The 12,587-nt window shown below is 51.4% G+C and overlaps 8 protein-coding genes across 8 annotated transcripts; 4 read left to right on the top strand and 4 right to left on the bottom strand.

Annotated features, from left to right (window-relative positions):
* Positions 1-524: 524 nt before the first annotated feature.
* On the top strand, positions 525-1,498 carry N7481_012850 (mitochondrial 54S ribosomal protein uL3m; the record flags this gene model as incomplete). Its single annotated transcript, XM_057272069.1, has 2 exons — positions 525-1,317; positions 1,392-1,498. The coding sequence occupies 2 exons, from the start codon at positions 525-527 to the stop codon at positions 1,496-1,498; spliced, it is 900 nt and encodes a 299-aa protein (XP_057116257.1).
* A 273-nt stretch (positions 1,499-1,771) lies between these two features.
* On the bottom strand, positions 1,772-2,434 carry N7481_012849 (cytochrome c oxidase assembly factor 1 family protein; the record flags this gene model as incomplete). The annotated part of the gene is made up of 2 exons (XM_057272068.1): positions 1,772-1,858; positions 1,961-2,434. 2 exons carry the CDS (start codon positions 2,432-2,434, stop codon positions 1,772-1,774), a joined length of 561 nt encoding a protein of 186 aa, XP_057116256.1.
* A 235-nt stretch (positions 2,435-2,669) lies between these two features.
* N7481_012848 (uncharacterized protein) lies at positions 2,670-3,411 on the top strand (the record flags this gene model as incomplete). The annotated part of the gene is made up of 3 exons (XM_057272067.1): positions 2,670-2,810; positions 2,909-3,236; positions 3,317-3,411. 3 exons carry the CDS (start codon positions 2,670-2,672, stop codon positions 3,409-3,411), a joined length of 564 nt encoding a protein of 187 aa, XP_057116255.1.
* Positions 3,412-3,602: 191 nt separating this feature from the next.
* N7481_012847 (putative JmjC domain protein) lies at positions 3,603-6,041 on the bottom strand (the record flags this gene model as incomplete). Its single annotated transcript, XM_057272066.1, has 2 exons — positions 3,603-5,713; positions 5,777-6,041. 2 exons carry the CDS (start codon positions 6,039-6,041, stop codon positions 3,603-3,605), a joined length of 2,376 nt encoding a protein of 791 aa, XP_057116254.1.
* Positions 6,042-6,608: 567 nt separating this feature from the next.
* N7481_012846 (putative para-hydroxybenzoate-polyprenyltransferase Coq2) lies at positions 6,609-7,865 on the top strand (the record flags this gene model as incomplete). The annotated part of the gene is made up of 1 exon (XM_057272065.1): positions 6,609-7,865. The coding sequence occupies one exon, from the start codon at positions 6,609-6,611 to the stop codon at positions 7,863-7,865; it is 1,257 nt and encodes a 418-aa protein (XP_057116253.1).
* A 12-nt stretch (positions 7,866-7,877) lies between these two features.
* Positions 7,878-8,594, bottom strand: N7481_012845 (putative flavoprotein; the record flags this gene model as incomplete). The annotated part of the gene is made up of 1 exon (XM_057272064.1): positions 7,878-8,594. One exon carries the CDS (start codon positions 8,592-8,594, stop codon positions 7,878-7,880), a length of 717 nt encoding a protein of 238 aa, XP_057116252.1.
* A 237-nt stretch (positions 8,595-8,831) lies between these two features.
* Positions 8,832-9,418, top strand: N7481_012844 (monothiol glutaredoxin GRX5; the record flags this gene model as incomplete). The annotated part of the gene is made up of 3 exons (XM_057272063.1): positions 8,832-8,855; positions 8,910-9,195; positions 9,264-9,418. The coding sequence occupies 3 exons, from the start codon at positions 8,832-8,834 to the stop codon at positions 9,416-9,418; spliced, it is 465 nt and encodes a 154-aa protein (XP_057116251.1).
* Positions 9,419-10,626: 1,208 nt separating this feature from the next.
* N7481_012843 (ethanolamine-phosphate cytidylyltransferase) lies at positions 10,627-12,203 on the bottom strand (the record flags this gene model as incomplete). The annotated part of the gene is made up of 4 exons (XM_057272062.1): positions 10,627-10,944; positions 11,039-11,813; positions 11,886-12,003; positions 12,077-12,203. The coding sequence occupies 4 exons, from the start codon at positions 12,201-12,203 to the stop codon at positions 10,627-10,629; spliced, it is 1,338 nt and encodes a 445-aa protein (XP_057116250.1).
* Between the last annotated feature and the right edge of the window lie 384 nt (positions 12,204-12,587).

The following is a 12,587-nucleotide window of genomic DNA, read 5'->3' as shown; positions in this document are numbered from 1 at the left end:
GGCTTTTTTTGGGGCGATCCTTTCCGGCGTCGGCGGGTTCGGTCCGTTCGGAGTTAGTCTCGGCCTGTGGGCTTGTGAGTTATACTTTGCATCGCCATCCCGGTTTTTATTCTTATTTTTATTCTCGGCGCTTGAGTCATGACTTGGTAACTGGATGAGCTTGGTGCTTCTCTTGGGTTCTTTTTTGCTCGATGGGTTGGTTCAAGTTCCTATGTAATAGAGTGCCTATGTTGATGCTGTGTATAGATCTGCCAAGCTGGGTGGGATTCAAGATGCTGGAGGCGTTCGAGGTATTCAAATTGGTAAAGAAACTAATATCCAGTATCGCCAAATCCAATCCCAGCCCTTCTGTAAAAAGAAAAGATCGTTTAATGGGGATACAAAGATATTTGGGTGAACTATACTGAGCCTGCAGTAGTTTAAGTTATGCTGTATGGATGCTTACTCATCCGACCAAAAACTTTCCCACGCCAACCCCATTAGAACATTCAAGTCCGATACGATCAACTTCACCACCCACAACCATGTCGCCACGTCTAGCAGGGAAGCTCCTGCAGCTTTCCTCCTCCGTGAGGGCACGGGAGCAATCACTGCTCCCCCTCATCCCCATCCGAGAATTCGGCATCCGCTCCCTCAACGAGCCCAAACCAAACCGCTTCAACGTCGGCGCCAACCTGCCCGTCCTCGAATCGAGCACGACCGCCGCCCTCCTCCGCAAAGCAAACTCCCTGCCCCTGCGAACCGGTGCAATCGCCACAAAGAAGGGCATGACCGCGATCTTCGACCCGGAGTCCGGAAAGCGCACCGCCTGCACAGTCCTCCAGCTCGACCGGGTCGAGGTCGTCTCGCACAAGACTCGCCAGAAGCATGGATACTTCGCCGTCCAGGTTGGCGCGGGCTGGAAACACCCATCCAACATGACCAAATCGCTGCTCGGACACTTTGCCGCCAATGGCCTCTCGCCCAAGCGTCATGTCCATGAGTTTCGCGTCAAGAGTGAGGAGGGTCTTTTGCCGGTTGGAGAGAGCATCTACGCCAATTGGTTCCAGGAGGGCCAGTTCATTGACACCAAGTCCAATACGAAGGGTAAGGGCTTTGCTGGTGTTATGAAGAGACACGGCTTTCATGGTCAGGATCGTTCTCACGGTGTGAGTTTGAAGCATCGTTCCATGGGTTCGTCGGGTCCTGGTCAAGGTGGTGGTTCTCGTGTCTACCCCGGCAAGAAGATGGCCGGAAATATGGGAAATACCCAGAATACCGTGCAGAACTTGAGGATCCTCAAGGTGGATCGTGATACTGGCGTTGTTGTCGTGAGCGGTAGGTTCCCCTTTGCCTCTCCTTCGCTGGATCTTTTCAATTTTCGCGTTTTACTAACTCTCTCGTCCTCTCAGGTCACGTTAGCGGTCCCAAGGGCTGCGTTGTCCGCATCCAGGATGCGGTTAAGAAGCCCTGGCCCGAGGTTGCCCCTGCTGCTGAGGCCGAAGCTGTGACGGTCTAGGTTTAATGGACGACACGGGCAGCTATGTACTACTACAACACTACACCATTCGCGCAATATTGTTCTCTTGAGCGGCGTTTGTATATGATACATTCAAATGATATCCTTTTCTTCTTCAAAGCTCCCCCGTCAGGCCACACATGTAGCGTAGACAAGACTGCAAATAAAACTTTCCGCAATGATCCCAAAACGCCAATCCTATGCACAAGCAGTCAAATATTTGTACAAAATTCTGCGCAACAGCTCCTGTTGTTCTTCGTCTTCTCCCTTAATCTAATCCTGTCGGAAAGGATCGGTGCCATCTAGCAGCTGCACAACCGTTCCATCCTCGGTCTCCAAGCTCCAAACCTCTGTCCGGAACTATAATGGGAATAAAAGTCAGCCAATGATCCAACATAGATCTCACTAAGAGCAAATTCCAGGGAGAAAAAAAGGGAGGGGGGGGAAGGGCTCAAAACTAACAAAACTCATCCGATCAGGCCTAATACTCCGAAACCTCATCTTCCCCTGCGTCTTGGTCCCCTTAACCCAAAAAGAAATATCAATTCGCCCATGCAACTGATTCATCTCTCCCGAAATCCAAGGAATCTGCTGCGCAAAATAGATCTCATCACCCAGGATGTCGCGCGCCTGCGTCGACGTCCGCAGCGCATACAGCGTACTGTTCACGATACTGCTCGAGCTCTTCTGGTAATTGAATATACCCAGAATACCCGCGCCGGTAGCGACGATGAAAATCGGTAGAGAGTACAGCCAGCCGCGGCTTTTGTTTAGGGAGGGCAGTTCGCGGTCTGCGCGACGTTCCATGATGGGTCCTGTGTTGGGCCCTGGGGCTGGCATGAGGGTGCGTCGGGGGGATGGGCGGGGTCCGGATGCGCTGCGGGATTGTTGGATAGTGCGTGTTCCGGCGCGCCGGAGGGCTCGTGGGAAGAGCATTTTGGCCGGGGGGTTGTGGGTGGATTGGGTGGGAGGAATTGGTTGTAGTTGTACTTTGGAATCGTGTAGATCTCGGAGCGTGAAGATGAAGTTGCGGGTGGTGTGAGAAATTCCGGACAAACAGGACAAACACACAGCCGCCGCGCTGTTGTTCACATGAGATATCCTCCCGACGTCACGGACTCTTAGGCTGCTTCTTTTGCTTTTGCTTTATCTACGGATATTCCTGCTCAACATGGCGGCTGTGAGGCTACGTAAAGCATTTCGGTATCCTGAGGAATCGGACGATGATCGCCAGGAGCTTGATGAGGAGGAACAAGATCGGGTGATTCAACAGTTGCAGCAGCAGAATGAGGCGCGGAATGCGCAGTACAGTGTATGTGATGTTATATCCACCTCTCACCCCCCACCTCTCTTTTGCATTCCCTCTCTAGATAAATGAAAGAAGAGGAATACCTGCTGACAGCTTTACAGCTCGTGTTTACTGCGATTCCACTGGTTTCCACTCTGACTTTCCTGCCATCTCTATTTACCGCGCTGAGCTTCGGCGAAAGGCTGCTTTCGCTGCTGGGAATACTCTCGTTGCTGGCTACGGCTTACATGATGAGATTAGCTCCTCTGCAACCAGATCGAAAGGGCAAGAAACCCCTCTCATCGGAAAGTGAGCGGTTGGAAATGATCCGTTCCGCTCTGTTGCCTGTCAACGGTGCAGTCGGCGTTCTGCTCACTCTAATCTACCTCCTGTTCTTGCGTGGAGGTTCCTCATTCATTATCAGTCCGGTCTTATATTTGATTCCTGGAGGTAAGTCTTCCGAATTCATGTTTTGAACTTCGCTTGGTCGTGCAGAAAGAAACTCATCCTTTCATCCCCTCGCCCTCTAGTCATGCTCGCGGTTATCGTACTTGCGAAGGACACTATGCTTTCGGTAGACCTTGCAACTCTCAAGGATCTTCAATACGAGTACAAAGGTGCTTAGAGTGCTCATCTTTGCTAAGCGGAATCCATTTGAAATTCGTCATATCGTCGTAATACTATTAAAGGTACAGCAAGGTAGATGTAACTATGCTGGCACAGGGTATGTGGTAAATGCAGTAAAGTCGCTGAAATAATCCATAGGCGGAACTTGTTGGGCCCGGAATAGTCGCTAGAGAAAAAGATCTGAATCGGTCATCGCACGCAGCCCAGAGCAGGGTCGAGGGTCGGCATGAAAGTGTCATCGAGGCGCAGTGAGGGGTCCACGAGCAGATCGTTGGACTTGTAGACCTCCCGGATAATGCTATCATCGCTCATCTGCGCACCGTTCATCTGCGCATCGTCGAAATGCGCTCCGTTCTGCTCAGCGATGATCTTCTTATCAACTTGGAAGATATCCCTCGTCTCGTCCAGGGCCTCGCGCGCCTCCTCGGCGTCGCGCTTGAGCTTGTCGAGGCGCTGCTGAATGAAATGAGGTTTGATCCGCTGGAACTTCTTCATCCATCCAACATTCGACTGGCGAAGATCAACCAGCGACTCGACACTTCTTTCATCGGCAACCTTGAGTGTGTCGTGCCCAAGCAATATCTTTTGGGGCATGTATGGCTCCATCATGTTCGCTTTTTTGTTGCAGCCGGCGCAGCTGCAAATCTTCTTACATTTGGGGCATTCCCAAACAGATAATTGCATGGCCTGCTCTGGTGGCAGGTCGAAGAGACGGAAAAGACAACCGTAGCAGTACTGTGAGTCGCAGGTTGAACAGTGTTTCAGCGTCCAGATAGGTCGAGATTTGCAAGTGTGGCAGCGTCCCATCTCACCGGGCTTCTTTTTGACCGTCTTGTCCTTGGTCTTGTTGTTGTTCTTGTTGTTGTTGTTGGTCTTACGACGTTTTGCGGCTCGACGCCCGTGAACCTCTTCCGACTCAGAGTCACTGGGGGTTGTTGGTTTCACTTCCTTGTTGCAGTCGACCCAGGGGCGCACACGAAGTTGCTCTTGGCAAATCTCCGCCACTGACTTTCGAGTCATCGAAGCCCGAACAGCAGAAAAGACAGGATGGTCCATCCCGTATCCCTCTTTTTCATTGCGAGCCATGACCTGGAGTCGCCACCTTTCATGGCGAGCTTCGAGGTCTTTCCAGTGAAACTGTTCAACCCACTTCAGCTTGGAAATACATTTGCAGCTTCGACCAAAAACATAGCAATCCATGCAGATATCATAAGTTTCCTCGCCATCCACACATGCCCCGCAGGTCAAAAAGCGGTTGAAGATATTACAGCGGCAATAGGAACATGTCACATCGCTAGTGAATTCCAGGTATTCTGCTTTCTTCGTTGGGAGTCCTGTGGAGAAACTTTCGGATAAGAGGATGTCAGTGAACATCTTGAACAAATATTCAAAGTCGTCCCAGAGTGCATCCACGCTGGGATGATTTTGATCCGGGTCTTGCTCGAGCAGCTTAGAATATTTTTCCAGGGTGTAGTAGATGATCGCTTTATTCTTGTATGACTCTTCCCGGCAAACCGCTCGCGCACGGGAAAGCTCCTCATCTAATGCCCACCGCAGAGTCTCGACGGTCGTTCTATTCCAAGCGACCTTCATTGTTCTAGTGCCGCGGTTCCACACCTGCTGCACAGAAAGAGGAGGGACGAGAACGAGATCCCCGGGGGTTTGCTCAACCACATATGTTGTGAATGGGGCGTTCTTCCAGGCGTCGAGCTGTGCGAAGTGATTTTCTAGGTCAAGATCGTGGCCGAGAAACGACCTCCAATACTCGGATACAAGGGGCCGTTCATGAGTCTCCGTCATTAGCCAGATCGAAGATCCTGGTCTCATCTTCTTGTTGCCCTCGGGAGTTCCATCTGACGCCTCCACCATGAGATTTTGGCTCAGAGTGCCGCACATTTCCTGGTGTGCTGCGGTATAGGTTCCCTCATGACCGATGTAGCACATGAGATTCTTTGCGCGCATCTCTTCAGGCAGGCTACTCATGAGATCTCCAGCCTTTGCAATGGGGATGTTGTCTGTTGTTCGAGGGCAGGGTGGCAGCTCGGTGTATTTGGAGCCCGGGCCAGCGTAGGGTTTTGGGGACTCGTTGGAATAGAAGAGGAAGGGAGGGATGATCGTTTCCAACGATTTGTGCCATTCCTCCGGGCAATCGATGTCCTTGAGATAGATCCTCTGAGGTTCCGATCTTCTCTCCCATCTTGAAACCACATTGCCTTCGGTGAGTGTTGACATATTATTCAGGTAATGTGCGATCGAGAACTTTGTGTTTTGATGGGTGACCAGATCTCGACATTCTTCTCCTGCGTGGAAATATGCTGGTCAGCAATCTGATTATGCGCAAGCAGAGGAAGTGAAGAACCTACTTTGTCCTCCCTTGTACTTCCGCAGCCAGTCTACCGAGAACAAGTTCTGGTTGAGACGGTCCTCGAATCCTTCAATGACCAGAGGTTTTCCAAGTCGAATGACATGAGTGTAAATCAGATTTTCAAATTCTTCCAGCGGACACTCGTCGATAGAATCGCAGGTTATTCGAGTTGCGAATACAATGTTCTCTTTTGAATTGACAAAGTCCCGGATATCGAGATTGGTTGGAAACGCCGCAAACGCCGCGCGCGCACCTGAACTCATGGCGACGGTGCCAGCGCGCGGCTGAATTTAATCAATTATGGCGATCTTGGTCGGCACTGTGGAGTCGCAGTCGTTTCATGGGGAGATTCGGGGGAGAGGTGCAGCGTGGGCGAGATGAGGCGCGTCGCGCTGGATAGAGCGGCCCCACTCGGCGAAGATCGCTGGGATACACGAGGGAAGAGATCGAATGTATTGAAGAAGGGGTAGATGAGGGTCGAGAGGAGGAAAGTAGAAGAGAAGGTAGAAGAGAAGGGAGGAAGTAGTAGAGAAAGTGAAGAGAAGGAGTGAACGTAGTAAAGGCAGTGAATGCGAAAGTGGGGAGGAGCGTACCTGGCAGCTCCGCGGCAGTCGAAGGTTTCCCTGCCATACACTTCCAGGCGGTGGGTCCTGGGTCCTTCGTCCTTTGCTCAGCGATTTTAAACTTCACCACTTTTTTACAACAGACAAGATCATGACTCGGTAGCACCACTCCAGCTCTTCTCAATTGAAGCCATTCACTTTCATTACCTCGCCTAATTACAGCTCTCCGCACCTCCGCACACCTCCGACCTTAGACCTCCCGCCACGATGCTCTCCTCCATCTCCGGCTCCCGATTCCTCCGTCGGTCCCGGGTACCTCAATGCTGGCAAGCGCAAGGATATACTGGTAGTTCTCGGCATAATGGTGCCCTGTCGACCTTCATTCGCACACAGTCATTGACTACAACCAAGCGGATCCGACCTTCTCAGCTCCAATCGCACCGCACATCCATGCAGATCATCTCAAAGCGCAACGCGCAGGTACAAACAACGGAGCCCGAGACGCAGAATGCAAATGCAAACCCAGCAACACATTATATCCCTCCGCGAACAGGACTGATTGCATCCCTGCCAAAGTCATGGATTCCCTATGCCGAACTAGTCCGCCTGGATAAGCCCACTGGTACCTACTACCTCTTCTTCCCGACCCTCTTCTCCACGCTTCTCGCCGCACCAATGGCCACCGATATAACACCGATACATGTTCTGGGAACAGTTGCGCTCTTCTTCAGTGGTGCTTTGATCATGCGTGGCGCCGGATGTGCAATCAACGACCTTTGGGACAGGAACCTGGACCCTCATGTCGAACGAACCAAATATCGCCCAATTGCGCGAGGAGCGCTTTCGCCTAAGAAAGCTGTGCTCTTTACGGGTTCGCAGTTGCTAGCTGGACTTGGGGTCTTGGTATCATTTCCTTCTCAATGTCTTTGGTATGGAATCCCTAGTATGCCTCTTGTCGTGGCATACCCATTGGCTAAGCGGGTGACCCACTACCCCCAAGCTGTCTTGGGTCTAGCCTTCTCGTGGGGGGCAATGATGGGCTTTCCAGCCCTGGGTGTGGATTTGCTTTCTAATAATGATGCATTGATGGCCGCGGGGGCCCTGTATACCAGCTGTGTTGCATGGACTGTCCTCTACGATATGATCTATGCGCACATGGACATCAAGGATGATGTGAAGGCCGGAATCAAGTCCATCGCCCTCCGCCATGACAAGGACACCAAGGCCATTCTGACTGGTCTGGCCACAGTTCAGGTCGGACTTTTGGGAGCAGCCGGTGTTGCTGCAGGATGTGGACCGGTCTTCTTCGTTGGCAGCTGCGGCAGTGCCATCCTGTCCCTTGGCCTGATGATCTGGAAAGTTCAGTTGAAGAATGTTCGAAACTGCTGGTGGTGGTTTGTGAATGGGTGTCTCCTCACGGGTGGTGGCATCTCGTTGGGTCTTCTTGGTGAGTATACCGCGCAATACCTGGGTTTGTACAATAGCGACAAAGGACTTTCCGAGTCCGAGTCAACACAGCAATAGATGTAAAATATATCACGAATCAACCACCGGGAGATCCAGGTACTCTCGGACTGTATTCACAATATCTCTCCAGTCCATCATTCCACCCGTACCCGCGTCTCCGCAGGCCAGAGACTTCTCAATGGGCGGAAGAATAGTAACCCAACCTTCAGGATTGGACTCACTCCTACCCCATTCATCCCGTAGTATCTTCAGTGATTTCTCAGTCACCGGGTGAACATACATGGCCGTGTTCATCGCGGGTGCCAGGAAGACCATTGGCTTTTTAGCCTTGAACCCCAAATCCACCAGACCGGTGGTGTCCCAAGCCCGTAGCACCGATAGTAAGAGATTATCAGCCATACCCACCGTCATCTTAGCCATTGTATTAGCGGACAAAGGCGCCACTAGTAATATATGTGCCCATTTCCGCAATTCAATGTGAAGAATTGGTGCTCCGCGAACCCAAGGCCTTGCCCATTCATCACTGTCTCTATAGATTCCATCAACTCCGGGAGTATTGCGCAAGCTATCGAGAAGCGGTTGCTCGGCGCTTTGAGCCGTCAGGAATCGCTCCGCGGAGTCGGTGACTATGATGCGAATTGAGACATTTGGGTGACGACCGAGAGCTTCTGCGATATTCGGGATTTTGATGGTGGCGACGGAGCCGGATGCTGCGAGTAGGATGTGGATTTTGTTGTCTTGGAGGTGTTCTTGGGCGAAGAATGGGGGATCTGAGTGAGGATCCATGGGGAATATATCCCTACAATGAATATCACTGTTCGAAAATACGTAGGTGAGAGAGAAGGTGAGGGAGAAAGTGAGAGGTGGTGGGTTGAAGCTTGATGTGGGGCAACGACGTAAGACCTGCGGCCAACGATGCATTACTAAACCAACCCAAACCTCCGAGGGCAACTCCGACACCCGCACTTTTATTTCCTGTAGACTTTCATATCTCTCCAACTTTATACCGACACAGCCGAAACCATGTTCTCCCGAACTGCATTTTCGGTGCGCAAATACCCAGACCAGAGTATCAAGTCATCTGAAGACTAACCTTCCCAGGCCTTCCGCCCCATCGCGCGGCCAACATCTCTGCGCCCCGTCCGCGCCTCCGCGCCGGCCTTCAAACTGCCCTCCATCCTCCACGCCCGTCTCATCTCCACCGAGACCAAGGCCGCCATCGACAAGGCCGTTGGCTCTGCCCCAGTCGTGCTGTTCATGAAGGGTACCCCCGAGACTCCCCAGTGCGGCTTCTCGCGTGCCAGCATCCAGATCCTCGGTCTGCAGGGCGTCGACCCTAAGAAGTTTGTTGCGTTTAACGTGCTGGAGGACCCAGAGCTTCGCCAGGGTAAGTTAATACCATCCAATCGGCTTACAAGGATCTTCGTTTGGGGTTTGTTCTGACCATTTCCGCAGGTGTCAAGGAGTACTCCGACTGGCCTACGATCCCCCAGCTGTACCTGGACAAGGAGTTCGTTGGAGGATGTGATATTCTGATGTCGATGCACCAGAACGGTGAGCTCTCGAAGATGCTCGAGGAGAAGGGTGTCCTGGTAGCGGCGGACCAATAAATTTGATACCTTGGCTTTTCTTTGGCAGTGCGTTGGCATTGTCGGACGGCTTAATACCTTTGTAAAATATCTTCATCATCCTTTTAGATTGAATATCCCTTCTCAAACTCATTCTGGAATTTGGTCTAGCCCTCAATGCTCCAGCAGTATGATCTCGGCTCAGATATTTATACACATTATTTTTGCCGTGACTCGCATGTTGATGGTCGCTCTCTAACCTTCCTATTAGTAGTAGGTACTTAAGTTGGAAGCTTGGAAGGTTCATGGGCAATAGCAATGTGGAGATATAGTGAGTACTAGTATCTATAGCACCAATGCAACCCGGAAGCATGTATTCCATAATCTCTAGGGCTTCGACAACGATCCATCCCAGTCACTCCCAAGGTCTGAGTCAGGAAAATACGCGACGGTGACCCTGGTCGACTATCCTGTCCAATCGATTTTGAGACTACAATTCCTTCCACGATCAACCTCGCAGATCCCCAGAATCCCTCGGTGCTTATTCACGTCGGCACCTGGGCAGTTCTCGGACGGCCTAATTATGCGCCCAAGATACGACAATATCGCTGCTTTCGTCCAAGTTGGTTATACATATCATCTTGTTGTTTTACTTCCTTTCAGGCCACCTAGGCACCTTTCTCTATCCTACTTGATACCACAGGATAATCTAGATGTACTTACCGTGACCAGATCTTCTTTGCTTCAATGACAAGGTATGACAAGGTATGCACAATGACTGTCTTGGAAAATAGAAAGAGGTCAATCTATCACAACTACCACTGTGGAGCGAATCATTGGCAAGATTTGATCACGGAGGAGTCTCAGAAACGGATCTCCAGTCAGGTCAGGCTGACCACTAGTAGTACTATAAAAAGCTAGTGCAAAACTATATCCAAAAGGTTTGAAAGTCTTCCCCGGAACTTACCCGGAACCTGCAGTGCCCGGGCATGATTTGACTACTACTACTACAGTAGATACTAGGCTACTTTGGATATCTCCTCTTCCCTGCTACGAACTTCAAGAAGAACATCCATCCAGTTGACTATAAGTATGTATACTAGTATTGATTTCACTTTATCGATAACAAAGTCTCCTCCCCATATTCAATGAACCCCAGTTGATGAGGTCCAATATATATACAGCTAATTAAGTTTCCTTTCCTTTCCTTTTACATTTCCGTACTACTAAAACAATAGATTGAGACAGGTTCAAGCAGAGCCCCGCTCTTGCGCCTTAACCAGATCTTCCGCAGCACCCTTCTGCAACTTAGCGCGCTGTCTAGCCTCATAAGCCTCACGGCTCTTAAGAATGCGCGCGACAATCTCGCCGGCGTTCACATGCTGGAAAGCGTGGCGATCGACCTCACGGAAAATACCCATCTTCTTAGGTCCGCTGTAGGGATCGTAGGTCAGGGGGATGAAGGTAGTGGGTCCGTGGTAGACGACGTCGGGAGTGCCGAATGGCAGGGTCTCGAGGTAAGGCTGGCTGGGCACAAAAGGGGCGGAAAAGACGACAGCGTGGATGTACTAAAAAAAGGGTTGGAAGCGTTAGCGCGGACTTAATGTAACGAAAGCCCAAAAAAAAAATTAAATAGTGGGACGAAATTGGGAAATGTCTCACCTTGCACTGGAGAACGCAGAGACCGCGCTCGAAAATGTTCATGATCGGGTAGTTCAGACCCTTCCAGTGGTTGATCACGTCGTCGTCGTGAATACCAGCAACAATGAAGGCGGGAGCGTAGTCTTCGCCATGTTCTTGGATTCGCTTCTCCTTCGCCTCAGGTTCGTACCAGCCTCGTGCACGTCCTTCGACTTCCTCGTGATCCATAGCCTTACGCAAGAACTCAATGTGACCGGAGGAGAAGAGGTCGAAGCCTCCGTCAACGTAGACAATCCGTTGGCCGGGCTTGGGCCCCTTTCCAGCAACAAGAGTCTCGTACTTTCCTGCTTCCTCGACCTGGTCGTCGATCTTGGCGCTACCAGATCCAGTCCAGGTCCAGACCTGGGGACCAGGCTGCAGGCCGCTCTCATCTGTCGCGTAGTCGGTGATTCTCTGCAGTAGATCTGTGGCAGTTGCCTTGCGCTCTTCGGGGCTTCCGGATCCCTCCTCTCCAGCCAGAGTGTTCTTGACGGACTTCACAAAGTGGTTCTTGGTGCAGAGGAGCATACGACCAACGAGGTCGGTGGTAGAAATACCAGGAGTGCGCTTGACAACCTTGAAGCGGCCGGCGGCCTTGACGAATCGGTAGCAGTCGTTTCCATCGCTGTCGGAGGTAATGTCGTCGCCGTGAACAACGTATTTGCAGCCGTAGTGGGATACCCAGGGCAAGTAGGTCACATAGGGAGCATGGGGGACGCTTTGAGTAGCCCAGCGACAAGCATCGACGGCAGAGACACTGGAAAAATTGAAAATTAAGACGTGAGCACGCTGGAAGAATTGGAAACTGGGCGCCAATCGCGGAACTTACCGTTCGTCCAGAGCCATCACCGTTGGACCCTTATTTTCTAGAATTGCCTGGTCGGAATGAATACCCACGTAGAGCTCCTTGCCGAGACGACGAGCTTGAAGCATAGCACCAGCATGGCCTAGAGAGGACGGATCAAATCAGTTCATTGTTATTACAGTGTCAAGAGGGCGCATGCGCATGTTGTTGCCTACCGTGGTGAGTGAAGTCGAAGCAACCGTCGACCCAAATCTTGTCCTCAGAGATGGCCTGGTCCTCCTGGGGATCTACCGGCCATTGGCCAGGCAGAGGAACCTGTTCTTCGGGGGATGTAGAGCTCATTGAGTCAATTAAAATGTGAGTAAGGAAACGTGGTTGAAAGGGGGAAAAGGCTTCGAGGGGCAGCGGAGTAGAGAGTAAATTAATTAGTTCTAGGCGGAAAGGGACCGGAGGGGCTGTGGGGAAACTCTCCAGATCTCTTGCGCCCAGGGCCAAGCCTCCCTTTTTTCCTTATCCAGTTGCTTAGGAACGTCATCTGTGCCCCTCTAACCTAGGTTTCTCCTCCTGGACTGCCTCGATTCTCGATTCTCGATTCTTGTTCTTTATTTCCATTTCCTGGATGCGATCGCGATAATCCGGGGGACCCCCCTGTCTGTCATCCCTGTGCGCCCAACGTCATATTGCCTATCGAATCTCTGGTGAACGAGAGACAACTACAAGTCCACA

This window comes from Penicillium waksmanii (genome assembly GCF_028829765.1).
Source record: "Penicillium waksmanii strain IBT 27052 chromosome Unknown utg000010l:1.0-3698451.0:1.0-3701458.0, whole genome shotgun sequence".
NCBI classification, from domain to species: Eukaryota; Fungi; Ascomycota; class Eurotiomycetes; order Eurotiales; family Aspergillaceae; genus Penicillium; species Penicillium waksmanii.
Note: the sequence above shows the minus strand (reverse complement) of the source record. Positions and strands in the feature narration are given on the sequence as shown.